The 15,232-nt window shown below is 46.8% G+C and overlaps 1 protein-coding gene across 1 annotated transcript in view; it reads right to left on the bottom strand.

Annotated features, from left to right (window-relative positions):
- The window catches only part of RDH8 (retinol dehydrogenase 8), a 172,297-nt gene extending 161,400 nt beyond the window's left edge, over positions 1 to 10,897 (bottom strand). Inside the window, exon 1 of the mRNA XM_069231787.1 lies at positions 10,628 to 10,897. Coding sequence (XP_069087888.1) covers positions 10,628 to 10,733 — 106 coding nt within the window. The 5' untranslated portion in view covers positions 10,734 to 10,897. The remainder of the gene's footprint in view (positions 1 to 10,627) is intronic.
- Positions 10,898 to 15,232: the final 4,335 nt, after the last annotated feature.

Below are 15,232 nucleotides of genomic sequence, written 5' to 3'. Positions count from 1 at the left end.
GTGCAAGGGTTTGGTAACCAGCAGGGTTAGGCCAATATTGCTGAGGTTCTCTAGGAGAGAGGTTGCATTGGTGTTGTTGGGGTCATCTAGGTAGAAATTGAAGTAATCAAGTAGTAAAAAGTGAAGGGAGTCAATGGTGTGGGTTGATGAGGTTGGCAACAGTGTTGTGAAAAGCTGGCCATGGTCCTGGGGGTCTATATAAGAGGGTGTCTCGTATTGTGGTGTTGGTATTGGTCTGAAGTCAAAAGTTAAGGTGTTCCATGAGGGGCGTAGGGTAATTGTTAGTGATGGTGCATTGGATGGTTTCCTTGAATATGATAGCAATGCCTCCACCGTGTTTGGTGATGCGGTCTCAATGAATGAGCTTGTATCTGTCTGGGCTGGCTGAGGTGATGGCTGGGATAGAGGAAGTGGTTAGCCATGCTTCTCTGATGAAGGCATTGTCTGGGTCGTGGTGGTGATGGTGTCCCAGATTTCCGTGGTGTATTTTCATAGGGATCATGTGTAAAGTAGTATGCACTGGAGGAGTTGTGGGTTGATTGTAGTTAACTGCGTGGGTGTGGTGCAGGTGTGCTTGAGGGTGGGAGGACCGGGGTTGCAGGCGATCATGGGGAGGCAGTGAAGCAGTGCTGTTGTGGCATCTGTTGTTCAGTGCTTGGAGCTCCTTAAGGGTGTAGCGGTGGATGGTGGGGGGACCAGGGGTCATGGCATTAGGCGTGGTCCAGGTGTGTACGGGCACAGATGAGCTTGTCTTTGGCACACCATCAGCACGCCGATGGCACGGCCGCACAGCAGCCTCCATTAAATTTCCTGGGTGTGGGCATGGCTGGAGGGTGTGGCGGGAGGGTAGTGGGCAGTAGCAGCAGGTGATGCAATCCAGGAAATGTGATTGAATCTGTCCTGTAGAGGCTGACAGGCCTAGGAGCAGTTGGGGAGCTGTGTCTTGGCCCAAGTAGGACAGGCACTGCTCAGCCCAGGCTACACAGCGGCCTCCATTAAATGTCCTGGGGATGGGCTAGAGGGCATGGGGTGGGAACAGCAGAGGTGGGAAGCGCGTCAAGTGACGCGATCCAGGAAATGCAGGTGCAGCTGTCCTATAGAAGCTGGCAGGCCTAGGAGCAGTTGGGGAGCTGAGTTTTTGCCCAAGTAGGCCTGTCACACGCGACGTGATCCCAAAAGGCAAGCTTCAAAGGAAGCTGCCTTGAAGGACAAATGGTGGACACAAGCAAGAGGAGCTGCTCTTCTGTTCATGTGGACTGGTTGGCTTTGGGATAGAGAGAGGAAAACAGTTGCTAAACAGGTTTTGCCATGGGCGTGTTGCCATCAAGTAACCAGTCACACCTCTAGGATGGGCATCTAAGTTCCACACACCAAGAGAAGGGTTCTTCCATCTTGGGAGAGAGAATAATATTGCATACTGGGATAACTAGATGCCGCAAATTGCAGGAAGTCGTCATCAGGCAGGAGCGGACCTGGTAGCCCATTGGCTAGTAGTCACTGCATCCCCAGAGGGCAGGATTTGCATATATAAGTGGCAACCAGGAGACCCAGACCTCAGATCACAACTGTACTGGATAGAGGACTGAAGGTGGGCTGCCCTATTGTTGCCTGGGCCTGGCAAAGAGAGACTGCACCACATACTTGACTGCACCTGCTGTTCCTCAAGTAGCAAAGAGAGGACTGTGCCTGTGGTGCCCTACTTTAGGAAACATCACTCCCGAGCCCCAGACAGAAGAGGTGAACTCCAAGAGTCATTTGACTGACTTTCTGATACAGCTCCAGGTTCATAAAAGCTGAAGAAACTGTTTTGGCAAGTTGGTAGCCACAATCGCGTAGACATTGCTGACTGCTGGAGTGCAGCCCTGGAGACCGTACCCTGGCACTCAAAAGTTGACCTGAGTCTGCTGGAACCAAGAAAGTCATCAGAATGCAGTTTGGTCACCCATTATGGACGATCACAGTAATTAAAGGGAACCGCTGGTTTGGCTGTGACCCGAGACCCATGGACCAGTGGCAACAAAATTTTGGCTGGACTTCACATGGACTTCGAGGGAGATCAACTTGTAAGGCCAAAATCACCCCCTCTGTTTGTGGACACTGAAGTGGCACCAGGAGGACCCCCTCCTCAGCTTCTTCAGCATCCTGTACCCCTTGCATCAGGCCCACTCCATTGATGTTGATAGAAGATTGTCCATCAAGCCTGGAACTGGACTGAAATAAGCTTTGAACACAAGGTAACTGTCCTGCTAGGCATTACTGGCCCACTTGAGTTGCTCCCTTGTGGGGTTGGTTGCCCAAAGTGGGTCAAAGTAGCTGAATCCAACTTTTAAAAAACAGTTTTCAAAAGTTTTTTAAGTAACCACTAGCAGCAGCAGTTTCCAATGCTTAGCATTTTGAGTGGAAAGAATTGATTTATAATTTTCTGAAAAATCTATGTCTCCGGAGCCCTTCAATTCATTTTGTTCAATTTGCTGTCTAAAAATTCATTAAAAAAATCTATTTTTATAAATTAGTGCCAGATTTTCTTTGTGTCACATTTCTTCCTTGTTCAATTAGTTTGATATTTCTAACTGCTTTACACTTTGTTTCTTTGTTTAAGACTAACTGCTCGAAACCACACCTAGCCAGGGTTGAGGTAAGGTTTTATAAACAATCCTGACTGGACCCAAGACAGGGTTGTGAATTTATTACACGATGACGTTGAGCAACCACACCATTTAATAAACTACTATTCCTCACACTATGCTTTTTTTTTTTAATGTGTCCAATATAATGAGTTTAGGAACAGTGGTCACAGCTTAGAATATGAGATTACTCATGCCATCATGTGGTTCAGGGGGCCTTTTGCAAAATGTGTTCTTTCTTGCACTCTAACTCACATTTAGAAGCCTAAAATGGGGAGAAACTCAATTGATAATAGCAAATGTTCTACTCTTCTGTATACACTTCTTCAAATAAGAAACAGCACACTACTTGAATAGTTAGGTCTATCACCGTGACAGAATTGCCCCCAAAAAGCATTGGGGAGACATCAGATTGTTGCTGATAACATTGATCCATTTTGGTAATGTGGGTAGCTGGAGTATTTGGGCCTGGGAACAGGTGCCACTCATGGAAACCTACTTCACCTAAGCATTATGATAACAAGACACTTTCACTCATCCATTCTTACATCCATTCATCCTTTTACTCATATATCCATCCATCTACCCATCCATCCTTTTACTCACCCACCCACCCACCCTTTCACTCACAAATCCAACATTCCTTCTTTCCACTCACTCACTCACTCATCGTTGTGTGCCAATTTGCAGACAGAAGAGGCCTATCAAGAACTTCACTCTTACTGTAGCTGCTACATTTAGGAGTTCATGACACCCTATCACTCATCCATTCATCCATGTACCCATCCTGTCGCTCATCCATCAACCGTTTCAGCCTGTCTGCCATCCAACCTTTCACTCCACCTTCCCATCTATACATCCATCTGCTCTTTCATTGAGCCACCCATACATCCATACCTACACTCATCACTTATCCACCCTTTCACTCATATATCCATCAACCCAGTCATACCCTGATACACCCTCCCTTTCATTCATCCAGCCATTCTTTCACATATCCATTCATTCTTTCATTCACCCATTCTTATATCCATCCTTTCACTCATTCATCCATCCATCTACCCATCCTCTTACCAATCCATCCACCCTTTCAATCACACACCCATGCATCTGCCCTTTCACTCACTCATACACCCACCAACTCTTTCATGTTATATGTGAGCCTATGTCTGCCTAGTTGCATAAAAACAAGGCCCATCAAGATCTTCACCCCTGCTGTATCTGTTAAAGCATAGTGTGCAGGGGGGCGGGGGCACAACGCCCCTGATAAGCCCCAATATACAACATGGACACCTTACATTTTCACAATAAAAACTGACCCATGTTGGTGTTATGGGTAGTGGCTGTATTTAGGACTGAGGGTGGCTGCCACCCAGGGAAACCTTCTAAATCTAGACATTTCTGAGAAGTAAACACCCAGGAAAATCAAGTGTTGTGTAGTTTGTGTGAATCTCACAAGGATTTCCCTCCCAAAATAGCCTACAAACCTCAAACTTTGGTTGTAGTCACGCAGTTTCCTCACATTTATGTGAGGGAACATTACAGAATCTTTGGAGATCTACAAAAGTCCTGCCAACCAGCATTCCCACACTTCTCCAAATAACAATAGTACCCACTTGTGAGGAGGGGGCGCCCCACCCCGTTTTTCATTTTCCCTGGTAACTAGTGTGCTTTCTGCTACCTGACACATTAGGAAAGGGATCAAAAAGACGACTGGAGTTATGTTGTTTTGGGGGCATGGTCCGATGCCTGGGTGGCCCTCTCTATCCTTCTTTTTTTCTTTATTTTCACTGGTATTGAGCGGGATTTGTGCCACCTGTAACAAATCGGGTTGTTGGTTGACTGGGGTGTGAGCCCTGGTAAAGCAACAGCCACCATCCCTTTGCAGGCTGAACCACAAAGAGTCACTAATTTAACTTCTGATTAACCCTGCAAAGCTTGGCACAAAAAGCAGTCAGGCTTAACTTAGAGGCAATGTGTAGTGTATTTATGCAGAAAACACAACACAAGAAAAATCCCAACCCAATTTAGAAAAATAGATACAATTTTAATAAATTATCTGACTCCAAAACTGTCAAAATCATCTAATTAGCAGAACCAGATTTATTCATTTTTAAAGTTTAAGGTTCAAAATAGCAAGTCCTCATTTTGGGAAAATGTCCACCTGGACACCATTAGCACCATAACCAAGGGTCCAGGTGTGGATGAGACCTCTTGGGGGTTGAAGACTCACTCAGGCTATGTGCAGGTGCAGGTTCAAGATGGTGGGAGACTGTTATGTCCCTGTGGCTTTGAACAGGAGGCCAGCTAAACTAGCCCTTGGAGTCACTTCTAAAGTCCTGGGTGCAGGTGAAGGTGCAAGGCTCCAAAGCAGGGCTGGACTCTGGAGGATCAAGGCAGGCTCCAGGCAGTAAAACTGAAGAGTGGGTCTGACAGCCCTATTTTTATACCCTGGTGTCCTGCTCCTAGAAGTTTGGAGAAGTTTCCAGAAGGGTTCTCTGAGGTTCCAGGAGTTTCCTGCCTCCCCTGCCCTGGCTTCTAGCTGGCTGCACTGACAACACAGGGTTGTTAGGCCTATTGTGGTGTGGCAGGGCTCAGCCTATTCAGCTGCAAGTGGGGCAGGGCAAAAGGTAACAGGACATGGATGTGTGAGGAAATATGATTAGGGCGTATTTAACCTTTGCCCTATCTGTCTAATAATTGCTGATCTGTTTCTAATATGTGCAGTCATTCTAGTGCATTTGCCTTGTAGATGAATAATGTATAATAAATAATCCTATATTAAAATATCAATCACTAAGGAGGCCGCGGGAGACAGAATACCACCATTGCCGGCGGTATTCCTAGCTCCCTATTATGACATTTCCGCTGGGCAAGCGAACGGTAACAGTGTTACCGTCCGCTGGCCCAGCGGAAATGTCACATCAACATTGCTGCCGGCTCATAATAGAGCCGGCGGCAATGCTGATGTGCAGCGGGTGCAGTAGCACCCGTCGCGCATTTCACTGCCCAAAATTCGGGCAGTGAAATGCGCGACGGGGCTATGCCTGGGGGCCCCTGCACTGCCCATGCCAAGTGCATGGGCAGTGCAGGGGCCCCCAGGGGCACCCCAAGTCCCCTTACCGCCAGCCTTTCAATGGCGGTGTGTACTGCCACGGACAGGCTGGCGGTCGGGGACTCATAATGGAAAGTGGAGGGGCCGGCGGTATGGCCGTGGCTTTTCCGCCAAGGTCATATTGCTGGCGGAACACCGCCAGCCTGTTGGCGGTGTTACCGCTAACTTACCGCCGGCCGCCAGGGTCGTAATGACCCCCTAAGTGTGCATACTGATCTCAGGGTACAAGACAGGGCTCTATGTGTACTACTTTTGGACGAGAAATTCTCTGAGTAGTTTGTTTATCTCTTAACACTCCCTTTCTGCTAGGCCTTAACTCAATAAAACTGTAGTGAAGGACACCAGCTATTTCTTTTTTCCCTAATGAAAAGGTTGTTTAATTATTGGGGCTTAGGGGACCTACTGGGCGTGACCCTCAATAATCTGGGGCTAATATAACAGGTGGATACCAAGCACCAAGGTCTGCACTATTAAAAAATTATCTGAGGGGAATTAAGTTCCCTCAGGTATTAGGACCCCCTAACCTTGGGGTGTATATGTCGGAGAGGGGCATGTATGTCGTCAAAAGAAAAGTAAACCCCCTGTTTTTCTCATGAGGTTCATGATTCTAATTTCAGTCCCATGTACCTCAAAATTTGAGAGTAGTTCTGAAATGTGTTGGAAAACAAGATATCCTTTTTTTGCAAAGCCTGCAGAAAAGTTAAAACAACAAAAAAATCCAGTGAATATATTCATGGCAAAGACCATACACAGCGAACACTGTAGCCAGGCCCTGTACACATGGTCCACAGTGTGAGGCTAAAGGCCATGCACAGCTGATTAAAAGGCACCGGATCAAGTGAAGAAGATTCTTTCATGCCAGGCCTTGTCCCAGAGCCTGCAACGCATGGACCTGAAGTCTGTGTGTGCTGGTTTGATGGGAATCCCCACTGTGCAAAGTTGACCAAAAGGTCTGACCTGCAGCTAGGCCCTGTGCCTTGCCTCTTGTGTGGCCAACCCTCCTTATAGCCATACCCTACTGCGCATGACCACAGTGCCGCTGCAGGGCTTTTGTACGTGCATAGTTCTTTATAATTCCTTTTTTTCAGTGTGTTAAGCAGACTATTGGTGGAGAACCCGGCCTATCTCTGAACAATGTACCAGCCCTTTGGCCAGCCAGCCCCAACCTCATGGAACCATCTGCCTGCAGCTTTTAGATATGAAGAGCAGGCACTGGGTACAGGGCCTGTCCTTTCTGCCACAAACGAGTTTAGCAAGGCCTTTGGTCATTCACAGAAGGCTCAGGACATGGAGCTGTAAGCAAGTTAGGCCCTGCATTACCCTCAGTGCCACCAAACTAGATGTGTGTCCACTTGGCCATGAAGGGGTTCTGGGCCTCTCCTCCAGCTAGGCCCTGCAATGGCCCATACGCCGCAAAACTACATTCACATAGCCTTTGGCCATATGCAGCTGGCTCTGGGTCAGTATATTCTGTCAGCTTCGAAACCTACATTGATCACTGAGAGCAGTACTGACATAGTTTCAGTGTGATTATTTTTTGTTTTTCGGTTTGGTTTCAAACTCCAACCCAAAAATTACATTTTTAGAACACTTTTGTTGATTTATATGCGTATTGATGGATTAAATTCCCCTCGTCTGTGAATCCTGTGAGGAAAGTAGTGCAGTGAGCAAATATTTCTCCATACGTATGCTAGCACCACAACAGTGTTTTGTGTGATACATCGGTTGGGCCCTGTACTGTCACAATCCTTACAGCCAATGAGTGAATACAACTCAGGGGTACGCCACTGTGAGTGCCATCGCATTGTTCTTACTTCTATTTATAGAAAAACAGCTAAAATGAAGAAAATTGAAAGTGGTGTAGAGATAAAGAGGGTTCTAAGAGTGAAGAAGGGCCCACTACAGAACGAGTAGGAGAGGCAGGTGTTGACTCCTCTTCCAAAGTATATCAACCCATAAGCTGTAGCTACCAAAACACCACAAACAAGCACAGTATAATATATGTAATACCTGATTTAAAAAATTGGCATAAGGGTTACTCGTGCACCTTATTAAACGTGCCATAGAATAGAATGCACTTGTAAGAAGGCGGACGGGAGATCCGTCACCATTGTGCTGGAGTAACCTGTCCGCCAAACTCTAAATGAGGCCCTGAGTTTTGTAAGAATATTGAACTGAAAATACCACATTCATCAAACAGGGCACACACGCACATGTTCCATGGCAGACCATCGCATTACAACTTGCTGCACTGGTCACGGTGTGGCGCCACAAAAACACAACAAAACAGAAAAATCGAGGTATAACCATTCACTAAACCACACAGACACACGACCAGGACAGCTTAATTAAAAAGGTAAAGAACACATGTGAACCTGACTCAAACAAGCCAGAAAGAAACGAGATCTGTTTATTGGAGAATAGAAATTCCCAGCATATCAGAATTTACTCCTCCTTGAAATTATTGAGTGCAATATACTCCACATTGCCTCACTGTTTGCCTGCTCAGAGTCAGCAGGTAATGCGAATCTGACAATAGGAATTAATTAGGCTACACGCTGTGGCCCTTTATCTAGTTTGAACTTGACAATAGGAGGTAGTGACCTGACCCGGTAAAAATGGACATAGCTATCGATGGTGCAGCAGGTGCAGTCACACCGCGGTCCAGTGATGTTTTGAACCCAATACAATCCTACAGAAAAGGGAGAGAGGTAAAGAATACTAAACCCATGCCCTCCTTTCACAAATGTACACACATTAAAAGGATTCCTGATTGGTCTGAGAAAAGCAGGGCCCTCACCCACATAGAGATGTGGCATGATTCATCATCGGGTTTCCCACACCCTGGACCAAAATGAGTCCACGGTGGGCTCTACCACGCGGAGTGTGGGAGCAATTGTTTTTTAGGAAATATATTTAAGAGTGAAGTGTATACTCCATGTCAACCAGAGAAATGAAGAAAGAAAAATTAAAACTGCCTAGAACTATCTTAATGTATTAATTCTATTAGTGGATGCCCGGGCAAGATTACAAATATAAATATGAGCACGGGGGAGGAAGTTGGGGAAATTAGTGTCCATGTCATCCCTTATATGGTCAACATATTTAGCCGTCCTAAATATGCCTGACAGAGACAGATACATAGAGTCTCTGGTTATTCAAGTGCTAAAAAATCCCAAAGTAAGATATAATTATCCATAAGGCCTGCAGTCCTCTATCTAACCCTTAACTATTGTTGGTTAGACCCTAAATGTTTATGAAACAAACAAACATACAATCTGTAAGATAATTACTCTTACATTACTCTACTCCGGAGATCAATGCTCCAGGTAAAAGGGGGAATATTGCCTACCCTGGGGAACCCAAGGGGGCATCGCTCTGTTATTACACCAAGAGCCTGACACCGCCCCACAGGGAATTGCTGAGGTGTTCCCACTGAAGTGGTAGAGTCCACCTTGGACTTATTTGGGACCTGGGTGTGTGAAGCCCAATGATGTAGCATGCCACACCTCGATGTGGGTGAGGGCCATGTTTTTCCCAGACAGATATCTCTGTGTAGAGTAATGACAATACTTTTGCATAGTTACAGAACCCTTTTGATGTGTGTGCGAACCCAATGTCCCCAAATTCTTTCATTTTCAAACAATGGATAGGGACCCATGTTCCTTGCTAATACCAGGGCCCATGACAACCTTGCTACACTACTGCCAGTAAATGCCTGATCATTGTTGATGGGGTTTATCAAGTCAAGTCCAGTAAACACTTCAGGTCAGACTCACCAAGGTTTTGCATCTCCCTTATGCCACGCAGGAAGTCGCAAGAAAGACGGAAAACCTAAGTGAGATTTATCGTTACCCAAGCCCACCTTACATAGTCCTGCATGGATTGATAAATCTATAGTGACGCAAGGCAGTGCAAGTCCTTGCCTTGTGATACTCTGCGGCAGGGAGGAGTTCCATGGGTGGAGCACGGGTGTTCCCAGGAATCTACCCACAGGGATATTGGTGCACTCCTTAGTGGTAGACCTGTGAATCTGTCAAAATGCTATGCCTCCGCAGGTGAGGGGTAACAAGGAGAAATATCTTTATTTTGCCTAGCCTTTTTTCTATGTGTCCTACATTCTATGACACATATAGATAGAGGAAAATGCCTTGCAGGACTGTTTTTGTGCAGGAAGGTGCCCCTTCCTGCACAGAAAATCAATCCTGTCTACAATGCAGACAGCCTTGCATCATGACACAACAGTGCCTGTGTTGGTGTTAGGCAGCCTAAAGTGCGCCAGCGCAAGGGAAGGACACAAATGTTCTGTATAATGGTCAATGCGGCACATTCTTGCTATTTCCCTTTCACACAGAGCAGCAAGGTTGCTTGCAGATTTGTGCTGCATAAAAGAATGATAAATTTGGACCTTCATGTCCTCCACTTCCTTGTGATCAGGATCTCAGGCAGCAACACACAGTGTAGAATATCTCTTGTTGCTTGATATCCAGCGTGTTACTACCAGCAATGGGGAAAAAACCTTCCAGCCAAACCTCTCCGATATCAACTCATACAGACACAGCTCACTGTGTGAAATACTGCCACTGAGCCAACAAGCGGATTGGACGAGAACCCAAGACCTAAAAATATATTCATAGGGCTCCAGTTCCGTGTAGGAAACCCCAAACGCGTTTGGAGCGGCAACCCTATTACAACTGGCAGTGCTTCGAGGCATATTAGTGACAGATTTTGCGCTACTGAAAACCCACTGACATAATACGCCCTAAAATCCCATCCAAGTCATGGGCACACGAAGGAAGCCGGACCGCAAAGGGTTTCGTGCCCTTCGCGAGGCACTCACAGGGCTAGTCTCAGGTTTCGTGGACAGCCCACCTTGAATCCCTCTTACCACAGTAGCGCCTGTTGGGGTCCTGGGCTAGCTGAACAGCGATCTGGAGGCCGATACCCGAGGAACATCCTGTAACCAGGACTGTTCGTTGCCCGCCGCCTGCCATCTTCCACACTCCAGAGCGAGAAGCGACGCTCACGGGATAATCTCCAACTTGGAACGAACTGTCAGTCACATGAGCCCTTTTAATCGGATGTTGTTAACCTCTGGCAGACTACTGCCTTTAGTAGTCTATTTACTGGAGCGCTCGGCCCTTTAAAGGAGCACAGATGCCATGTCCTGGCCGTGAGTCCCACTGTCCTCTACACTGCCACTGTGTCTGTCCTGCACGCGAACAGTGTGGGCTTATAAACTTTCTCTGAACCACGAAACTGCTCAGCTCGGCTTTTCTCACAAAGGCTTTTTGTCCTACAAGTAAATATGAGAACAAAAAGGGAACCGAAACCTTATCTGTAATTTAAGTGTAATTTGAACCCTCTACCCGTTTTTCTTAAATTCATCATCGAAAATTTCTGAGCTAGTGAGTTGTGTTTGGAGCTGATTCCTTTAACGTGAAGGGGCTACAACTGAGGTTTGTGGCGCTGTAAGACCATATGACACAACATAATATCTTGCTGGTGTTTTCGCTCCTGGGCTGTGTCGCCATCTAACCCAATTCCTTAAATTGAAAACAACTTGTCACTTCCTATGTAAGTTTGTTAATTGAAAAGCAACAAAATAAAATTCGTGTTGTGTTTTGGTATGTGTATATATAAAGGGCAGCATCGCGGTTAGAATATCCTGGAGCTGAGCAGGAGTGGGTGCCTAGCCCTGGTCCATGGTAGGGTGTTTAATTAAAAAGCCAGGTCTTCCTCTTCTTATAAAATTCAAGAAGAGAAGAGAAGGCTCTGATGTGGAGTGGGAGGCTGTTCCATGGTTTAGGAGTGATGTAAGACAATGGCAGTCCTTCTCTGTGTATGTATAGGATGTGTGCTAGTGGAGTCCTGGTGGAGGTGTCTGGGTGGTTCCTGGAAGGTGATGCCACTGTTCTGGTAGGTGGAGCCAGAGTTGTGTATTGCCCTGAATATGTGTGGGGAGTTTGAATTAAGCTTGTTTGTGTATCGGGAGCCAGCGGAGTTCCCAGAGGTGCTGTGTGATGTGAGTTCTGTGTGGGAGGTTGAGGATGAGTCTGGCTGCTGAGTTCTGGATGGTTTGTACTCGTCTAGTGAGCTGTTTGATGACCTTGGCAGAGAGGATGTATCCATAATCCAACTTGATGGTGACCAGGGCAGCATGAGTGACAATGTTTCTAGTGTTGCTTGGGAGCCATTTGAAGATTTTCCTCAGCATCTTCAGAATGAGGAATCAGGATGCACTGATGGTGTAGACTTGTATAGTCATGTTCAGTTCAGAGTGTATATGTGAAATCAGTCGCCTGGCAGTTGCGTGCCCTTCTCCCATTTATATAACTTGTCTCAAGGAAGCAAATGCTGCTTCAGTGCAGCTAGTACACCCCTTTTACACTCACATTTTGCTTGAACCTGGTGCGAATGGCATACCACATGGTTCTGTACAAATGAATATACACAGAATGAGAGGAGCGCTGTACTAAAACATAGCTATAGGTCTTAAAGGATAGAACAGAGTGTTCAAAGACCAATTATTGGCAGCAAGCTATCCATCACACATCTATATCTCCTTGAACAGATTCCATGAGCCCAATTCACAAGGGCATATAGGGCTAAAAACGAATCCTTTTATATCTGGCAGGTGTCCAAAAACAGGATAAGTATATGTAAATTTATTTACTACTATGTAATTATATGCCACCACTATGTGCAAATCAGAAGAGTAAATGCCCTTCAAGGCCTGGGAGGGGAAGACCAAGCTGTGAGATGCCTTACGTGTTTGTGAACTCACACACACGTGGGTTTGTGAGCATTCACAAACTACTCTCTGGCCCTTCCCACCTTTCACAACAATGGCAGAGCCCTCCTGCTAAGACTGTATCACTTTTCGAATCAGAGTGGAATTGCCAACCAAAATGTCACAAGGGCGTGACAGCAGCAGCAAGCAGCTATGCAATATTACCACTCACAGCAGTGCTACATTTCCTGCTGATAGCAGTGTGGCTGCTTTATGCTGGCATAATTCCTACCTAAAATGTTTGATGCTGCCACCATGACGGTTTTATCACTACAGTGCTAGAGTAAAGGGGGAAGCATCTGGTTCCAAATCAGTCAACTGTTATTGAGCCAGATTCAAGAACCGTGTGCCCTCACTGAAATATGCTGTATTTGTCCCGGTGTAATTTGCTAACACAAGGAAACAATTTAGCAGTGATTGCACGTTGACTGGTTGCTTTTCAATGCAGCAACGTGCAGCCAGTGAGGGGGGAGGTTTCTATTGTCACTTCCAGCTTGACCAAAACTAAGGTCGAATTTAAAGGACCATCCGTCTCATTTTGTTTGAATATAAGCCAAACAGGGAGCTGTCTGGAGCCGAAGACCTGGACATCAATATAAAGGAGGGAAACAAGGGAACACAGCTTGCTATCACCTCACAGGTACTTACGAGAAATGACTGCTTAGACGCCAGTGGCGGCCGGCAGCTTTAGGACGGAGGGGAGCGGGCAGGATGCACACACACACACTCATTTTTTCAAACACAGTCACGCACATCCATTAACAACACTCATACCATTCAAACATGCACGCACGCACCAAACATTCATTTTAAAAGATCGCACACACTCATTCTTTCACACACACACGCACGCACATCCATTAACAACACTCATAACACTCAAACATGCACGCGTGCACCAAACATTCAATTTTAAACATCACCCTCATACACACACACACACACTTACCTTCAGCCTCCAGGTCCCAGGAGGGTTGGGACTGCTGCCTTCCCACATTGGCTGACCTTAGGTCAGCCAATGAGGGAAGGCAGCAGTCCCAGCCTCGTCACAGAGTGGGATGGGGTCAGTGAGACTGCTGACCCCACCCCACTCTGTGACGAAGTGTCACTGATTGACACTCGCCCTGGGCACTTCAGGGCTTAAACCTGAGGCGCCCAGGGAGAGTGTCAATTGGTGACGCATTCCTTGTCACCCGGGGAGGGCCTTGAGGCACCTTTGCTGAGCAGAGGAGGTCATGCCCATAGGAGCTGTGACCTCCTCAGCCCAGCAAAGTTCAGCTCAGGCAGCCAGGAGTGTGCGCAAGTCGCGCATGTCTGCTCCTGGCTGCCTGAGCTGAACATGGAGAGTGTCTGTCAGACTGACCTTTGTTCAGCCTGACAGACACTCTTCATGAGGGGCAAAAGGTGGGGGGGGCGTGGCCCCTCCGCCATAAAGGACGGGCCGCCACTGTTAGAGGCTGTTTTTTAACTTTGTTCAGTCTCCTCGTGCAGTAGATGTGCTTGCACTGTAAGCATGACAGATGTGCCTGTGTGTATAAATACACAAATAACGATTTAATGCAAGGTCTTAGTAAATCTGGCTCTAACTCTATAAATTGCCTGTCAGACTGCTTAATATGACTCCACCCCCTGTGATTTCACTCCCTTTTTATTGTCACACCCTGGCCTCCAATTGATAGCTTCCCAGAGTAAGGTGTTTCCAATTCCAGCACTGTGCCACTACCGTTCTTGCCCACCTCCAAAGCAGACATGTGGTAAAACGTCTCTGATGATGAGCGACCAACTCATATCCTAATTTGAGATGATGCTTCGCAGCTGCCACACACCATTACCACTCGCGCCATATTACATTTGTATGGCCAGCTTTCGCAGCAGGATGTCCAGACACTGTTGAATACACTTCCATTACTTCGGAGTTTTCTTGTTTTTTTACATGTCTCAAGCTGAAAAGAATAAGCTATTACCTACACCTCCCCTCCTATTCCTTACTTACTGGTATGAGCCAGTCGTGTCTCCTTAGAGAGCTAATTGGCAGCACCCACAATTGAAATAAAAGGGCCCATCCCCCAACAATCCTCCTGCTTGTTTCTGTCTTTGTCTAGACCTCGGCGGGTGCTTCGACGCATTCTAAATCAAAGGGGAAACACTGGGTGCTGATGGAATGTAGCAGTCACACCTGCAGGCACATTGTGGCTTTCGGAGTGCAGAGAAGGTAAGTCACCCAGAAGGGCTACAACTCTGCCTCTATGGCCCGTATTTATACTTTTTTTAGCGCCGCATTTGCGCCGCTTTTTGACGCAAAACGGCGCAAACCTACAAAATACAATAGGGCCGTATTTATACTCTGGTTGCGCCGAATTTGCGTCGTTTTTTTCGACGCAAATTCGACGCTAAACTAACGCCAACTAACGCCATATTTATACAATGGCGTTAGACGCTTCGGGCGCCAAAGTGCCCGGAGTGTGCGTCATTTTTTAGCGTGAACCCCTTCCTTGCGTTAATGATATGCAAGGGAGGCGTTCCCGTCTTAAAAAATGACTCCCAGGCCTTTACGTGGTATTTATACTCCCGGGCAAAAATGACGCCCGGGAGTGGGCGTGGCCAAAAACGGCGCATTTGCGCCGCTTTTTAACGCCTGGGTCAGGCATGGCGTTAAGGGACAAGTGGGCTCAAAATGAGCCCAGAGTGCCCTCCCCTGCC

Source organism: Pleurodeles waltl, chromosome 4_2 (assembly GCF_031143425.1).
Source record: "Pleurodeles waltl isolate 20211129_DDA chromosome 4_2, aPleWal1.hap1.20221129, whole genome shotgun sequence".
Taxonomy (NCBI): domain Eukaryota; kingdom Metazoa; phylum Chordata; class Amphibia; order Caudata; family Salamandridae; genus Pleurodeles; species Pleurodeles waltl.
Note: the sequence above shows the minus strand (reverse complement) of the source record. Positions and strands in the feature narration are given on the sequence as shown.